This window comes from Acartia tonsa, chromosome 7 (genome assembly GCF_053477335.1).
Source record: "Acartia tonsa isolate MP-2025a chromosome 7, ASM5347733v1, whole genome shotgun sequence".
NCBI lineage: Eukaryota > Metazoa > Arthropoda > Copepoda > Calanoida > Acartiidae > Acartia > Acartia tonsa.
In genome coordinates, this window is record NC_137266.1 from 43,003,141 (window position 1) to 43,020,011 (window position 16,871).

Sequence of the window (16,871 nt, forward strand, 5' to 3'; positions counted from 1 at the left end):
ATATAGTATAATATCATATTTATTTGTAACGAGATTCTCGTTTTTTAGTTATGCAGCTCTTCTGTAACCAGAGTATGTCCGCATGTCACTACGTCAAAATGTTTTTTAGTTTAAATCTCGCTTTGTCCCGCTGATACACTGACATGGCGTACTTTACAGACTAGTACAAACAACTATAGCCACATACGCTTACAGTAGCTGTCCTAATACATATTTAATTTTTCTCTGCATTCAAATAGCCTAAAACCTTCCCATAACTTATACTAAACTTCTCTGAAAATTGTGTACCGATCGGTCTATCCGTTATCGAGATGTTTTAGAACATTATCTAAATTTGTTTAAAATCAGGGAAATTAAAATAAATTTTTCTAATATTTTTTCTTTATTTAATAGGTATGTTTAGCTTATTTATCAAGAAAAAAATGTAAAAATTTGTTATATCGTAAGTTATTATAGACAGTTTTCCGCGAATAAGAAAATACAAGTGGATTTTTTATAAAACCCTACGAAACGTGTATTTTCAACACGGCTAAGAACCGGATTTAATCCAGCAGAAAATGTAATTTAAGCTTTTAGTATGAAATAAAAAATAATTGGATTTTTTCACATTCTTAAAGACAAATTATGAGTACTTAAAAACTTAAAATTTTCTCTCATAAAACCATAAGTATTTAACTCAGTAATAATCTTGGATCTTTAGGGATAAGACAATGAATGGTAAATTGATGTCCACTCACAATTATGATAAACAAAATGTTGTTTTACCCCTTCTGTTGATTAGATTATTGATGAAAAGTTTGGACTCTTCTCGTTTGAACCAACCAATCAATGTTTAAAAAAGCATCCAAAGTATTTGAGGCGACGAATGACAGAACATAAAACATGTTTTACGTGAAATCTATTTAGTTGTTGCTGCGCTTTTTATGTTCATAATTGTTCTTGTTTCTACACTTTATGAGGCATAAAACTTCTAGATAAACAACTGTAAAAACGCCCTTCATGCATATAAACAGCAAAAAACCGCCTAAAAGTAAATTATATATTTTTCGGATTATGGAAAGAAAACGAAGTAGCAGGTTTCGTCGTATTTTCATAGTAGCTTTTCTCATATTTCTAGCTCCTGCAGGGGGCTTTAACCCTACGGGCCAATTTCCTAACCCTGCGGGACAATCATTAACATTTACCTAACCTAACCTAAAATAACCCATCAAGAGGTATCGTAAAAATGCGGCGAAACCATCTACTTAGTTTTCTTTTCATAATCCTTTTTTTCTTATAATAAAAGGCTTTTGAAAATATCGTTTAAGGGGTAGGTGGTTTTTTCTTCTCGGGGGGTTGACCTTCAATCCCCTAAAATAAAATAAAATCCTTCCCTGGATCAAAACTAAGCATCAAAAGAAAATCTCAATCTAACCGTTTGTGAGATATTAAACGACAAAGTTACATTTAAAAACTTCTAAGGAAATAAAGGGTTCTACATAAATTTAACTGCCATTGCCCCTAGCCTCCCTGGTATCAGGGGAAAGGTTATGTCTCTCCATCAATTTTAAAATTTGATTGTCTGATTTTAAAAAGATATTACAAACTTTCAATCGATTAATATTTTAAATATTTATGAAGAATTTAACCAAATTTATTGTATCCTTCTGTCTGTCTTCATGTCTGTAAGTCATTTGCTGTCTATCTCTTACTTTCTCTCTCTCTCTCTCTTTCTTTCTTTCTTTAATATATCTCTGACTATTTTGCTTCTCCAATTTATCTTATTCTGTATCTATTGATTTTTCGAATTATGGAAAGAAAACGAATTTTCGGGTTTCGTCGCATTTTCACAGTAGCTTTTCTCCTATTTCTAGCCCCTGCGGGGGGCTCTAACCCTACGAAACTCGAAACTTCTTTTTTTTCCTTGACCCAATTTTCTGTATTTTCTTCAAATCTTAATTTCATCAATGTTTATTTATCTATAAATCTTCCTTTCGCATTATTTCCGTCCCTGACGTACCTACGTACGTACGGACAGACGGACGGACATACTGACGGACCAAGTCGTGAGAGCCTAATGAGATAAGATTACAGAGTAACGATCATCAGAGCAAAGTGTTCCCATGATGTTACAATATTTAGCAACGACAAAATAGCTAAAACTACCAGTTAACAAAATATTATTTTACATCTCTTTCTTCCCCTCAAGTCTTAATTAGAGGGGTTATGTGAAATATTAAATTAAAGACCATTATCCTATCGATGTACGTTAATACATTTTTAAGCAATGGCAGTTCATAAGTCAAGGCATTCCCTTGAACTTTAACTATTTTTCAAACGCATTTTACTTTTAACGTCTTTTGTATGAAAACATTTGGACAACAAATGTCCTTTTTTGAAGTAATAAACCTTTTTCTCATTTTTATAGGTTAGGTTATAGGTTGGTCGTTTTGTCAGAAAATCAAATACATTAGATGGGCTCTTATGCCAATTTTAAATCTAGAAAACTATAAATCGTTTAGGGAAAATTTTAGAAAATTTCATTTTTGAGCATAATATGATTTATATGTTATAATATGGGGCGGGATAGGGGGATATGATAATGGATGAAAAGCTTCTGATTTTTGAAATTTTGATCATGGTAATTGGGAAGTATTAGATGGGGGAAATGAGTTTGTAAATTAAACTAACCAATTATATAGAAAGAATTAAACATTTGTGCTGAAATTGAGTAAAACATTTTAGATTTTACATGTTTCTGAATTGTTTTGCTCTGTGATTTCAAATAATTTTATTAAAATATGTTTTGAATTTTCCTAATCCATTAATAAACAAGAAAGCTAGAGGCAGTTGAATTTAATTATTTAAACATATTCTAACATACTTTAAGAGTTGCTTCGCAACTCAAATGGCCCAAATTTAGGCAATGTTTGGGGAGGGTGGGGGATATTTTGGCTAACACGATTAATTCATAATGGTTTGTTGGCCGATGTTTATCTAAATTTATATCTTAATTTTATTAATGATAAGAAATAAATATTTTCAAATTCTTACTTTTGGATGAGTTTAAATAATCAGAAAATTCTTTTTTTGTTGTTGTAAAAATTAAGCTACTTTATAAGTGACTGATTAATAACCATTTCTCAGCCATACTGATAAATCATGTATAGCATCATAATACAAACAATATTTCAAGATCATTAAAATAAGTTAAAGTTTTCATTTTATTATCTATGAGAAAATATCTGTAATATGATGCAATAAATAACTATTATCGTATTCATTAGAATCCGGTGGATAGGAACCAGTTCTCATCCATACGAAAAAACTATGTCTAGCATCGTATTATATCCAGCTTTCTATGAAAATAAAAATGTACAATCATAAGATAAAAACCAGTTTTTTTAGCCTGAGCCTTCGGCACCTCAGCTAAAAAAAATGGTTTTAATCTTATAATTGTACATTCTACATCCGTGGAAAGCAATTTATAATACGATGCGAGAAATAACTATTCTTTTTCACCATCACCTGACCTCAGTTTCTCTCTCATTATTTTATTCCCTGTATTTTCCTACTCTTTTCTTATCGCTGTCTTTTTTTTTAATAACTGATCTTTTGTACAAATTTATTTACCCAGCTGCTAAAATATGATTTGCTCAGCTGCATTCATTGATGCTGTCCTATGCTGTATTTTGCCGCAACTATAAAATCATATACATTATACAATCAATACTGGACCCCCAAAAAAGTAATAGGTAGCTACAAACACTAAAAATATACATAACATAGTTTCAACAACTAGGCTAAGCCTTAAATTCAACTGCAGCTGCAAAATTAGATTCATACTGTTACAAACAACACTGATAAGGCCGCTAACATGGCAAATTAGCTCAAGCCAATCAACACTAAAAATAACCAGCCTTGACTTTTAAAAATCTATAAAAGAATGAAGTGTGTTTCTCTCTAAATATGTGGAGATCCATTCCTATATCTAACCAGAATAGCATGTACCTGGAGCATAAAACATATTTAATTATCCCCCTTAAAACAGATAAATATCCTTTTCATTCTTTTCGTACTTTTCAAATGAGCAAAGGCATTATTTAACTCTTCCTTTAAAGATTTTAAGAGCATTCATCTATAAATAGCTCTTTAAGTGAAAATTTTGACCATCAACACTTTTGAATGGTATAAACATAAATAGTCACAGTAAAATATTTCCATTGTAAGCCTATTGTCAAAATTGTATGCATCGTGCTGAAAATTTGATTGATCAATGCACTAGTAGTGTATATGACATTAAGCAAATAGTGGTCTTTTATGACATGATGTTGTTCGTATGACATTATGACAACTGTTTTTCTTTCAATACTAGTGTCAGTATTTCAATTCGTAATTTTAATGGTTTTATGCAACAATATTTTTCTGAAAAAATGTCAAATTTCACTTTTTGACAAACTAATCTTTTAAAAAGTGGTCATAGCTGACACAGAAGTCTCAATGTGTGCACATTTTTTCTAAATAACCGTTGGAAAAGTAGCTAACTGACCCTGCATCTAATATAATAGTCCTTGTCATGTTTGCAAAACTGAGATGAAATGGGGTTATCTACAACCAAACGCGACCTAAATACTGTTTATTCATAATTACAAAAAAAAGCATGCAAAATAAACCCCTCCCTCAAAATATCAAATTACATAAAAGTAAATAAATAAGAGGCGATATCTAATGAAGAAAAGGAAAGTATAGTTAATGATATTGTAATAATTTGCAGTTGTGATGATTTTATGATGGGCTTCATATGCGGAAGTGTGTACACACCTCCATGTTAAAGTGTTATGCTGAAAACTCGCTATTAAGTCTAATTATGACTCAACAAGGATGACAACATCCATAAAAGCAAAGCACTGAAACGGAAGGACAAACGGACACTAACACTTAAATAGTGTCAGAACTGAATAATCATAATATAAATGTCGAAGCAAAATTGTAAGTAAAATTGTCGAAAAACTGCTTGATACAGAATAATGTTTATGGACATACTTACATTTTTAGGACTTGATTATAGAGTTGCTTCGCTTATAATATTGTACTTTGTTGTCCCAGGAATCAGTATACCAAAAATCAGATAAATCGGATTATTAGATCACATAAAAATTTGTTATTAAAAAAGTAAAAAAATCAACATGTTTAAAATGGACGTACGGACATTCTGGTAATGATTATAGAGTTGCTACGCTTTCTAAATCGTACCTAACTACTACAAGAATCACCATGCAAAGTTTGAAATTAATAGGACAATTCTAACATGCCTAAATTAGCGAAAAAAGCTATCCGTTACGGACGGACGGACGGACGTACGGACGGACGGACCCTAATTATAGAAAAGCTTCGCTTTTAAAAATTGGGATATATATTCAGTAATTTTAATTGTGTAAGTTTTTTTTAGGAGGACACCACACCAAATCCACATGATGCAATTTATAAGATCTTAATAAACATACAAACAGGCGTTCTGTTACTCTAATAAATAGGATGTTGATCTGTGTGTCTGATAATTATATAATGTTGATTAATGGCCACTTAAACAGACTAAAACTAATGTATATTTCTCCAGGGATCTTAAGGGATAAGACATTTGAAGATAAACAAAATTACCCCTTCTGTAGATTAAATGTTTTGTCACTGCAAGTTTCAAATTACCAATCCAGATTTTAAAGTTCCCAAAGTTTGTAAATTTTTTTTCATTGTCGCCTCCCTCCATGACATTTTTCTATCTTTCTTCTGTTAATTATCTATCTTACTAGCTAGCTTGCTATCTTAATAGCACTAACAAACAATATATATTTATATAACTAATATCCTATTACTAAAGTTTTGTGTCAGATGCTTAAGATCTCAAAAACTACTGAACCGATTTGGTTCTCTATTTTGGGTAAGCTTTAAATAGATCCTATGATGGTTTTAGGACAATTTGTTTTCAAATTAAGGTCTTGGGATGGTTTAAAGCTACTCTTCCAGTCCCTCTCTGCCCCTTCGAATGCAGAGCCCCTAGATTTTAGGGGTTTAGCCGCCAGTATAAAAGAACAGAAAGCTCATTTAACCAGAAAATTAAGTAAATTTCTAATTGCAAATGTCCGTATGAATTTTATTATGTTTTTAAAGTTTCCATTTTTCTCGTTTCTCGACTTACTAAAAGGAACTATGAGAAACTACATTGTAAAGGAGAACCATATCGATTCAACGGTTAGCGAGATCCTTCGGTACACACAGATAGACAGAGACAGACAGACACCCTGTTTCTTTTAAATAATAAATACTTTTGTTTAGCTTATCTTTTCAAAAAGCTTCGCTAGTATCGGACGCAATCGTTATAGCCTTATTTTATGAAAACCAGGAAGGGAGAGGGGACATTAGAGCGTAAATTACACCAGTACCCAACGTTTGATAAACACGTTATCATATTGTTTTGTTTTAAAACTTTGGGTAATTTTGATCACCATCATTGAGGATGTAAATTAATTTATTGTACATTGTCTTAACCCGTAAGAACCCTGGTGAAAACCAACCTTATTCGCCCATAGAATATGATTTTGTAAAAGGCATTAAATTGGGCTTAACGTGTTAAATAAAAGTGTTTTTATAATCCAACTCAATAAAAAATGAATTTTTTACTTTATCCTATTATATAAAGTAGTAATGAATTTTGTGTTTGTCCTTTAAGATTTTGGTAACCAATGAACCGATTGAGTTCTCCAATTTAGGGAAGCTTTACATAGGTCTCGAGATAGTTTTATGCTATTTTATTTTTTAGATTTAAGTCTATGGATGGTTTTAGGCTTTTATTTAAAAAAATTTCAAATGAAAAGCATCTATATGCTAACGGCGATTTTTTTACTGAAAGCAAAAGCCTGAAAAAAAGATTTGCAATTTAGAAATTTTACTGTTCTTGGAAAACACCCCTATAAAACTTTTGGGTGTTTGATATTACGTAAATTTCCCGCGAAGGTTAAACTCTCTGAAATCTGGCATGGATAAATGGATATAGAATATACATGGATATATTGACATGGACAAAATTGTCGTAAATTAAGCTTTCTACCATGGACCTCATTTATTGGTCAGTTCGTTCATTCAGTAAGGGGGATGGGGCAAAGGGGGTGGATATTTTAGCCATCTACAACACTTTATCAAAGGACATGAAAATCTGGTGTAACATCCAAGAAATAATATATCGATTGGCAGGGATAAATGGATAAACAATACGTGGATATTGTGACTTATTCTCGCATACCCTGATACAATGTTTCTCTTTCCGCGGATATTAATATGAAAAATGGAAAAAAGTTTTGTTATCTTTATTTTAATATTCGTGGAAAATTGTCTATAATACAATGCTTTACATTATTTTTCAGTATAGCTAAGAACCGGTTCTAATCCAGCGGATATTAATTGGTTTGTAAGCCATACTGGAATAAAAGATAAGGTATGACCCCCTCTCCCTTCCTTCCTGAAAAATATCGTGAACATTATAACCCTAAAACCTATTTTTACCAGGGAGGTAGGGGGCATTGGAATATAAATCATACTGGTCCCAAAAGTTTCATAAAAAGAAACGATTTTTCGCATCTGTTGGCTTCAAAATATGTGGGACTTTTGGTTTGGGTTTTGTTTTTGATTTGGTTGTTTACACTTTTCTACCAACAGATTGAATAATTTTGTTTATTGTAATTATGGGGAATAGTCCCTTTCATTGCAACGCCCCTTAAGGGGCGCTTCGTCGTATTTTTAAAATGGCTTTTGATGGGTTATTTTAGGTTAGGTTATATTAGGTTAGGTGATTGCACCACAGGATTAGGCAAATGGCCCCGCTAGAAATAGGAGAAAAATACTATAAAAAAAACGAAGAAACGCCCCTTAAGGAGCGTTGCCACGAAAGGGACTATATTTTAATTATGTATTTAGATAAATTTGTCGTCCATTGTCTTATCCCTTAAGATCCCTGTTATAACCATAAACCTATTTTTATCCATATTTAAACGTAACATTTCCTTTATAGAAATGTTTATTCAAAAACAATAAAAAATTATATTTATTAAAAATTGTAATTGTAAAATTTTCTTTTTATGCCTATAAAAGTTATAATAACATAAAAATAATTTTAAACATAAAACACAAGGAAATAATAAAATAATATAGAAAGGATATTTAGTTTACAAAATAATATATTATGATAACTACATAGTCGAAAATGATTATTATTTTAAATTATGCATATTTAAAGTAGTTTTGTGTTTTACATGAAGCTTAAGATCTTGGAAATTGATTGTTCAAGTGTGCTTTACTTTTCATAGAAGCTCTAAAATGTATTGACGTGGTTTTAGGCTTCTTTTGACCTCATAAACATAATTTTCTAACAAAAAAAAACCTTTTGCACCATTTTAACGATATTGAATGAACGAAATAAAAATATTTTATTCATATACGTAACAAGGTCATAGGTTTTCATGGGTTATGCATATTTTAATTCAAGTTCTAGAGTTATTTTAAACCAATATCACACAGTGTTAGAAGCTACTAAAGACTGAAAATATGATGTGATTACATGGAATTAGTTAACTATAGAACACAAATTAAATTTCCTTTCGAAAATTTAGTTATTTTTATGTATATTATTATACTATGAATAAGCTTAACTTATTTTTATTCATATTTTAACAAGGACAATTTGTTAACAAAATTTAAAAGAACAAGGATGGCAATATCCATAAAAGTAAACCTCTAAAATCAGAAGGTAGGACAAACAAACATAAACACTTGTAGAGTGTCAAAACACCCAGAGACAGAGGGGACAATGGGCTTTTTATAACACTAGCCCCCAAAGTTTGATAATAAGTTTTTTTATTCGTTGGCTTGACAACTTTGGGGACAAAAATTAATTTGGTTCGTCGTTTTATTAATTTCAGTGTTTAAACGTTTCAACCACTAAAATTACGCTACAGAATAGGTAATTTTCTGTATCATCGTTGGGATGTACATAATTTAAAGGCCATTGTCTTATCCCTTTAGATCCATACAAAACACCCCTTTTTAGTAGCTAAGCAACTTTATGAAACACTGTGTCTGTCCGTCAGTCATTCAGTCCGTAACGCTATGGGGAAAATGTAATTTTCTTGGCTGCTATTAAAGAAAGTGCATCTAGTCTTTACATTGTTTTGTCCGTCTGTATGACGGTCATGCTTAAAATGGATTAACACTTATTTTTTAAAGATTTAATGGTGTTTGATTTTTAAACAGCCCCTTATTTCTTTTTTGTTTTGTTTTTGCAACTGAATATCTCATCTACAACTAACTTTCTCCATTTATTCATTATTTCTTTCGCGTCGCTAGTTATGGATGTTGTCATCCTTGTTTAATTAACAGCTATTGTGTCTTTTTTATCCTATATGAAACAAAATACGGATATCAATGTACACCCCTAAATTTAATTACCAAGGCTTCGTTAAATTTGCTAACCAAACATAAATTAGAATTAATTTAATCTTTGCATAAAGGTATGCTTGTTGTACAACAAATATTGATATGTAGCATATCATAGAATTGTTCTATTGTTTCAAAACTTTAACGAAGTTTAAGATTTGACATTATATAATTATTCAGATTTTTTAAAATGCCTATTCCTAGGATTATAAGACATAATGATATGAGAAAAGAAGCAACTCATTAGTCTTAAATAAAGTGAAAGTACGTCCATATGTCTGACTGTCGGATTTATTCAACTTTGCTTTTAAGGATGTTGTCATCCTTGTTTCAAACAGTAATTTAGTTATTGCAGCGCTAGTTTAACTTATTTGCAAGTATGCATAAACATACCGTATGCAAAAAAAATGTTAAAATCATCATTAAATAGTTAACATTAAATACCTCTTAACTCAAAACTAAATTGGAAGACTTTTTCACCCCAAGAAAAATGAATAGTTATTTATCGCATTGTACTATAGACAGCTTTTTTTTGTCGATACACAAATAAAAAAAGATCAAAAACAGTTTTGTTAACCCTGAGGAGCCAAAGGCCCGTGCTAACAAAACCTGTATTTATCTTATGATCTTTATTTTATTGTTCGTGGAAAATTGTCTGTAAGTAATATAATACTGTACTTGCTTTTTCAATATGGCTGAGAACTGGTTCTAATCCAACAGATATTAATCGGTTTCTAAGCCATACTGGAGTAAAAATTTCTATAAAATGTTAAAAGTTTATGATAATTTAGTGGCTTCGCACCTATCATCTAGTGCTCTGTTATGTGTTTAAATATGTCAGTTAAGATCTCCTTAACAACTGTTAAGATGGTTTTAGGTTATTTATTCCCTTCCCCACCCCCCTTTAAATGCAGGCCCCTCCTAGATGCTAGAGGCGCAGCTGCTATGCATAATAATCGGATGAAAGTGGCGGCAAAGAGAAATTAAAGTACTAAAAAACTATGTAGATTAAACATTTGAAATGGAGGGCGAATAAAAACTTTGACAGAAGCTAAAACTTTTATGAAGTGGAGTGGGGAATTTGTGTAGATTTTTACTTAATCATGTTTGATATTTCACATGGATAAAAAAAGCAAATTTAAGACAGTGTTTTTTTTTATTTATCATATTTAGTGATTATCAGTTATTTATGATTATCACAATTTAACATCGTAGCTGACATATTATTGAAATAACATTATTGCAAATTAGCATCTAGGTGTTTAGTATTAAGGAAAAAGGAATGGTCAAAAATAGCCTAAAACCAAAACAAGACTTTAAAAAAATAGCCTTTAACCATCCAGTGGTCTATGTGAAGCTTTCCTTTAAAGGAGAACTCAATCAGTTAAGTAGTTATTGAAATCTTAAGCTTTGGACAAAATCCCCTACTACTTTATAAAACTAGCGGCTTCGCCCTTAGCCTCTAGGGGCTTTGCCCCAAGAGGTGATGAAAAAATCTTTAGCGAAATACGCAAAAAGGACCAAGAAAATCTTATACAAAAAATGGGGGGGATTTTTTGTTTTTTGGGGGTTTGGGGGTGTCCCACCCCCCAAGAAAATAGCCTAAAACCACCACAGGACCAGTAGGTATATTCCTTAAAGAGTAGAATCCGATCGGTTCAGTGGTTACCGAAATCTTAAGGGACGGACAGACAGACAGACATCGTTCTACTTTGTATTATAGATAGGATAAACCGAACAAGTAGAGAATTGTTGATCTAAAAGTCCAACCATTTTATTTTAATAAAAAGTGTTAATTAACACACGAAACGCCGTTTCTTTGATCTTTTGATTCGATAATATGACAGGAAAATTTCTTTTGCATTTAGGCTTTTAATTTTTACTGTTAGTAAAAGCGAAGCTTTTTCTATAATTAGGTATGTAGGTCGGTATGGTAAAGTACAAGAATGACAGTTATATCATTGATCTTAAGAGATAAGATAATGGACGATAATATGATATGCTTCCACAATGATAATTGTAGATTTAATATTGGTTGAAATGTTTGGACGGTACACACATCTAAATTCAATAAAAGTACCCAAGATTATAAAACTTTGGTTATCAATATAATTTACAGTCCAATGTCCCCACCCTCCTTGCATATTCAAATCAGAGAAAGACTAAACTACATCACTTTTGTGTCACTTTTGAGGAAGACGATTCCTATGACGTCATAAACATTTCGGAAAAGAAAAGGGAAGGGGGAAAATGTCCAAAAGTAAATCATTTTTGAGCTTCGCTTTTATTGATGTTGTCATCCTTGTTAATTTTCTAGTCTATAAAACAAAACAAAAATCCTAACACTTTACAAATTAATTAGGTAAACCATTTTAATTTTTAAATTGTTATGATCAACGTAAAAATGTATTAAAAATATCAAGATACAACCCTTTGATTAACAGAACTTTTTTCAAAAGTCCTATTTAACTATATTGTTTTTTTTTATTTTTCATAATGGTTTTTAATATAGTAATATATAATACAGTAAAATAAACCATTTCAAATGGCTCTAAGTATGACGTTGCTTGAAAAGTCACGGGAGTCACAAAAATGACCTAAAACCACCCCCCAGACATTTATTAAGCATTCTTGAAAAGTACAACCCACTTGGACAATCAATTTCCGAGATATTTAGCTTCAGATAAAATCAAATAACAATTGGAAGCGCTCTTAGCATTCAGTAGCTCGGTATTTGAAGGTTAAAAATAGCCTGAAACCATCCCACTTAAATTTCTACAAAAGTCTAAAACCATTCTGGGACCTATGTTGGACTTGGCACTTTTTGAAATCTTAAGCATCAGGCAAAAACTCTTACTACTTTATACTATTGGATATGTTCTTAATTAAGTGAAAGTCTGACCGTCAAACTTGGGTTATAGAGTAGCTGTGCTACCAAAAACCAATGCATAATAATCCTACATATGGGCCTAAAAACCGTAAATCTTTGAATGTGCAGTCTTATTTTCTAGATATGTACAGTATTCTAAATTGTACTTTTAAGGCGGATTTTCTAAAAAAGTGTTTGGTCAGGCATAGAACCACCATAGAAGTAAAAAGTGACTTTTACACTTTAAAGTTTTAATTAGGTTTTAAAGGTAGAGTTTAAAAAACATTACATTATTAATTATAATTAAAATCAACAATTATTTATTTATTGATTTTCTATACATGTGTTAAACATAATTCTTGTCGGTCATATTTTATACATATGGGCCTAAAAAGTGAAAATGGTATAAAACCCCATAGATCATGCAATATGTGTGTGTGTGTGTGTGTGTGCATATGTGTGTGAGTGTGTGTATTTGTTTCATAATCGCTATCTATCCATCTTGATATCCAGTTTGTTATAAGTCTATCTATTTATACAGATAGATATGTAAAAAATGTACGTTTTCTATTGCTATCTATCAATTTAGATATACAATTATTCATAGAAGATGGATTGTTAATTTATTTGTCTAGCGACCTATTTAAAAAGTTAGTAATGTTTCTTCTATATGTTTTAACATCTATTGTTATAAGCGAAGGAACTCTATAATCAAGTCCCAAAAATGAGAGTATGTCCTAAAACAGTAACCTGTATTTTAGCAGTTTTGCAACAATTTACTTACAATTTTGTTATGATTTATACATTTATATCTTGCTTATTCAGCTCTGACACTCTACAAGTGTTCGTTTATCCTTCCGTTTCAGAGCTTTGCTGTTATGGATGTTGTTATCTTTGTCTGTAAATATGTAAAAATAGACCTCCCATTACTAGGCACAATCAAGACTTCTAGAACAAGGATGACAACATCTATAAAAGCGAGGCACTGAAACGGTAGGACAAACGGACATTAACATTTGTATAGTGTCAGAACTGAATAATCAGAATATAAATATATAAGAGTCGAACCAAAATTGTAAGTAAATTTGTTTAAAAAACTGCTGGATACAGGATAATGTTTATGGACATACTTACATTTTTAGGACTTGATTATAGAGTTGCTTCGCTTATAACATTATACTTTGTTGTCCCAGGAATTAACCAAAAATCAGATGATTAGAGATTAAAAAAGTAAATAAATCGACATGTTTAAAATGGACGTACGAACATTCTGGTAATGATTATAGAGTTGCTACGCTTTCTAAATCGTACCTAACTACTAAAGGAATCACCATGCAAAGTTTGAAATCGATAGGACAATTCTAACATGCCTAAATTAACGAAAAAAGCTATCCGTTACTAACGTATGGACGGACGCTTTTAAAAAGCCGAGAAAATTAAATTTGTCTTTAGTTAGCTATATTCTAAGCATTTAAATATGTTTAATTTTAATTTATATGTTTATAATCACTGAATATCTTTTACAGAATGGCTTCGAAACTGTTTAATATCCACTGGATTACAACCAGTCCTCAGTCATACTAAAAAATTATGTATAGCAATGTATTATAAACATTTTTCCACAATTATTAGAAAAAAAATAATAGAATTAATACCAGTTTTGTCTTTTTTTAACAAAACTGGTTTTAACTCATATTTTTTTCATTTTAATATCCGCGGAAAACTGTCCTTTGCGATAAATAACCATTCCTTTCCTGTTGTATGACAAATACAAATTGATAGGAGGTAAAAACAATTGAATTACCCCCCCCCCCCTCCACAAACCATTGATTTCCTTTATTTTTACCCTTTCCCGAGGATAAAAAGGGAGTGGGAGGGTTTATATAGCCTGTGGAAGGAATTTCTATTCCATATTCTAAAGTATGTTTTTCTCGTATGTTAAGATCTCGTAAACGACTGGAACTTAATATTGGCCCAAGCCAGGTTTTGGGAGGGGAGAGGTTACCCCAAGAAGAAAGTTTCTGCATGTCATAAATATAATGTTATGAATATTAAAGAAAAAGATTAGAGGAGGCATGATATATATATATATATATATATAGCTCTCCACTTAGGGCAGCAACCCTTTCCCGATTTTGTAATCAGCTAATAAATACAGCCGAGTTCCTACAAAAGATCAAAAAGCAATTTGCTAGCAGACGAAAAGTGTCTCTGCCACTTGGGGCAGGTAGTTGTATTTCTTTGGATGCTAGAAAATGTGAATGGCAAAAATGTTTTTCTTCTGATGAAATGTCACTCCCTGGAAAGTGCAAATACCGCAATTTTCTTCCTTTTTCGCGGGGTTTTGCAGTCGTTTGGATTATTAGAATTACAATAGTATAATACTTGGGCTAGCCTCTTAGAAAGAAGTTGAAAATAGACTTTAGGCCCCGTTATTTTCTCATATAGGCTCGTAGGTCGAGACCTTAATGGTGTGAATATAAGTCAGTAAATGGGAATATTTTTTTAGCAGAGAAGTATTGTACTTTGTCCGTCCGTACGTCCGTCTGTCCGTGTGAGAAAGACAGATATACCTCTGAACATCTATGAAAATCTACTCTATATATCATTATTTCTGTTTATCCGTCTGTCTGTCCGTAAATGATTTGGATTTACTCCAGGGTTAAATTTTGTCCATAAATTGTATGTCTACTGGGTTAATTTGCATATTCTCGGCGGCAATATGAGATAGACTTCTAAAATTTATCATGACGATTTCCCTGAAAATCCAAAACTCACTTTGTCTCTACGTTCTTTTGAAAAAGTATTTATGTTGAGGTAATTATGATTCAATAGGAAACTATATGAGATAGAATCCTTTTTTAATGGAAATATTTTTTACCAACTAAGAATATGTTTTATTGGGATTATATAAGAGATAGACTTCTGAAATTTCTTTTAAAGATTCCCTTAACTAATAAGCATCTTCCTTACAACTATTTTTTCAGTCTTTACTTTAGTCAAAAATAATTTTATACATTAAGTAATTGCTTTATTATTAAAGATAGATTTTTAAGCCTATTTGATTTTACATTGAGCCATGGGTTGTGTTTTCAGCCCATTTTTACATTTTACACGCAACACACACACACCTACACACACACCACACACACATACACACACACACAAACACTCACACACACACACACGCACCAAAGCAGTTAAATTTTTATAGCTGTATCCGGTTGAAATTATGAACACGTCATAAACGAGAAAAATTTGCTTACAAATTTTCTTTTTTTAACTTCTTAAAATAAGATTTGCCTAATTATAGGTTGTATTTGTTTATACTTTATAGGTCAAGGCATCTCCACTCAGGCGTGGGGGGGGGGGGGGACATTGGGCTGTTTATTACAAGTCCCCAAAGTTTTTTATTAACAATTTTCATATTTGTGAGCTTAATAACTTTGAGTACTTTTATTGAATTTTGATTGGTTGGATCATTAAGTTGAGTGTCCAAACGTTTCAACCACTAATTGTAAAAAATAGAAGGGGTAATTTTGTGTATCATCATTAGGGATGTACATCACTTTATCAGCCATTGTCTTATCCCTTTAGATCCCTAATCTACCCTGTCAAAAAGTTCTGTCAACATAATTGTATGTAGTGAATGTATTAAACTGTCGATATGTCGTTTTCATGTCAGTGATGACCACTTTTTATTAAAGCCATGTATGTCGATGTAAATATTTCTAAAAAATATGCAGTTATTAGGTCAACATAAGTTAAAGTCATAACGTTATAATAAACCTTTAAAATACATCATTCTTCAGACGTAGCAGCTGTAGAAACATTTTTCTCGTATTCATTCGAATCCGGTGGATAGTAACCGGTTTTTATCCATACGAAAAAACTCTGTCTAGCATCGTATTATATCCAGCTTTCTACGAATATAAAAATGTACAATCATAAGATTAAAACCAGTTTTTTGGCTAGTACCTTCGGCACCTCGGGGCTAAAAAAACTGGTTTAATCTTATAATTGTACATTCTATATCCGCGGAAAGCTGTTTATAATACAATGCGAGAAATAGCTATTCCCGTATCGCTTCAAAACCTATTAATAACTAGTGGATTAGAACCGGTGCTCAGCCATACTAAAAAATAACGTCTAGCTTCGTATTATATCTAGTTTCTACGTTTATAAAAACTGGTTTTAAACTTAAAATTGTACATTTTTATACCCGCGGAAAGCTGTTTCTAATACGATGCGAGAAATAACTACTATTTCATATGCACATTTGGTTTAACATAATTGGCTATTTTAGAAGTTTTAAGTAACAATACTTTTTTGTTTTTCAGGTGCTGGTTTCGGTGGTAATGGCCTAGAACCCTGGAAAATCTCCCAGCCTGCTAATATGGCTCAAATTAAGGTAAGCTGGATATCTATATACCATAGTAATAGGATGTATGCAGGAATATTATAAGGTATAACCAACAAGCAAAATAAATCTAAAATAATATTTGGGGGGCAAATGGAGAGGTCGTCAATTTTACGATGTGTT

The 16,871-nt window shown here is 31.5% G+C and overlaps 1 protein-coding gene across 1 annotated transcript in view; it reads left to right on the forward strand.

The window, feature by feature from the left end:
* LOC145323803 (uncharacterized) overlaps window positions 1-16,871 on the forward strand; it is a 145,768-nt gene that overhangs the window by 50,737 nt on the left and 78,160 nt on the right. Inside the window, exon 3 of the mRNA XM_080166361.1 lies at window positions 16,669-16,739. Coding sequence (XP_080022487.1) covers window positions 16,669-16,739 — 71 coding nt within the window. The remainder of the gene's footprint in view (window positions 1-16,668; window positions 16,740-16,871) is intronic.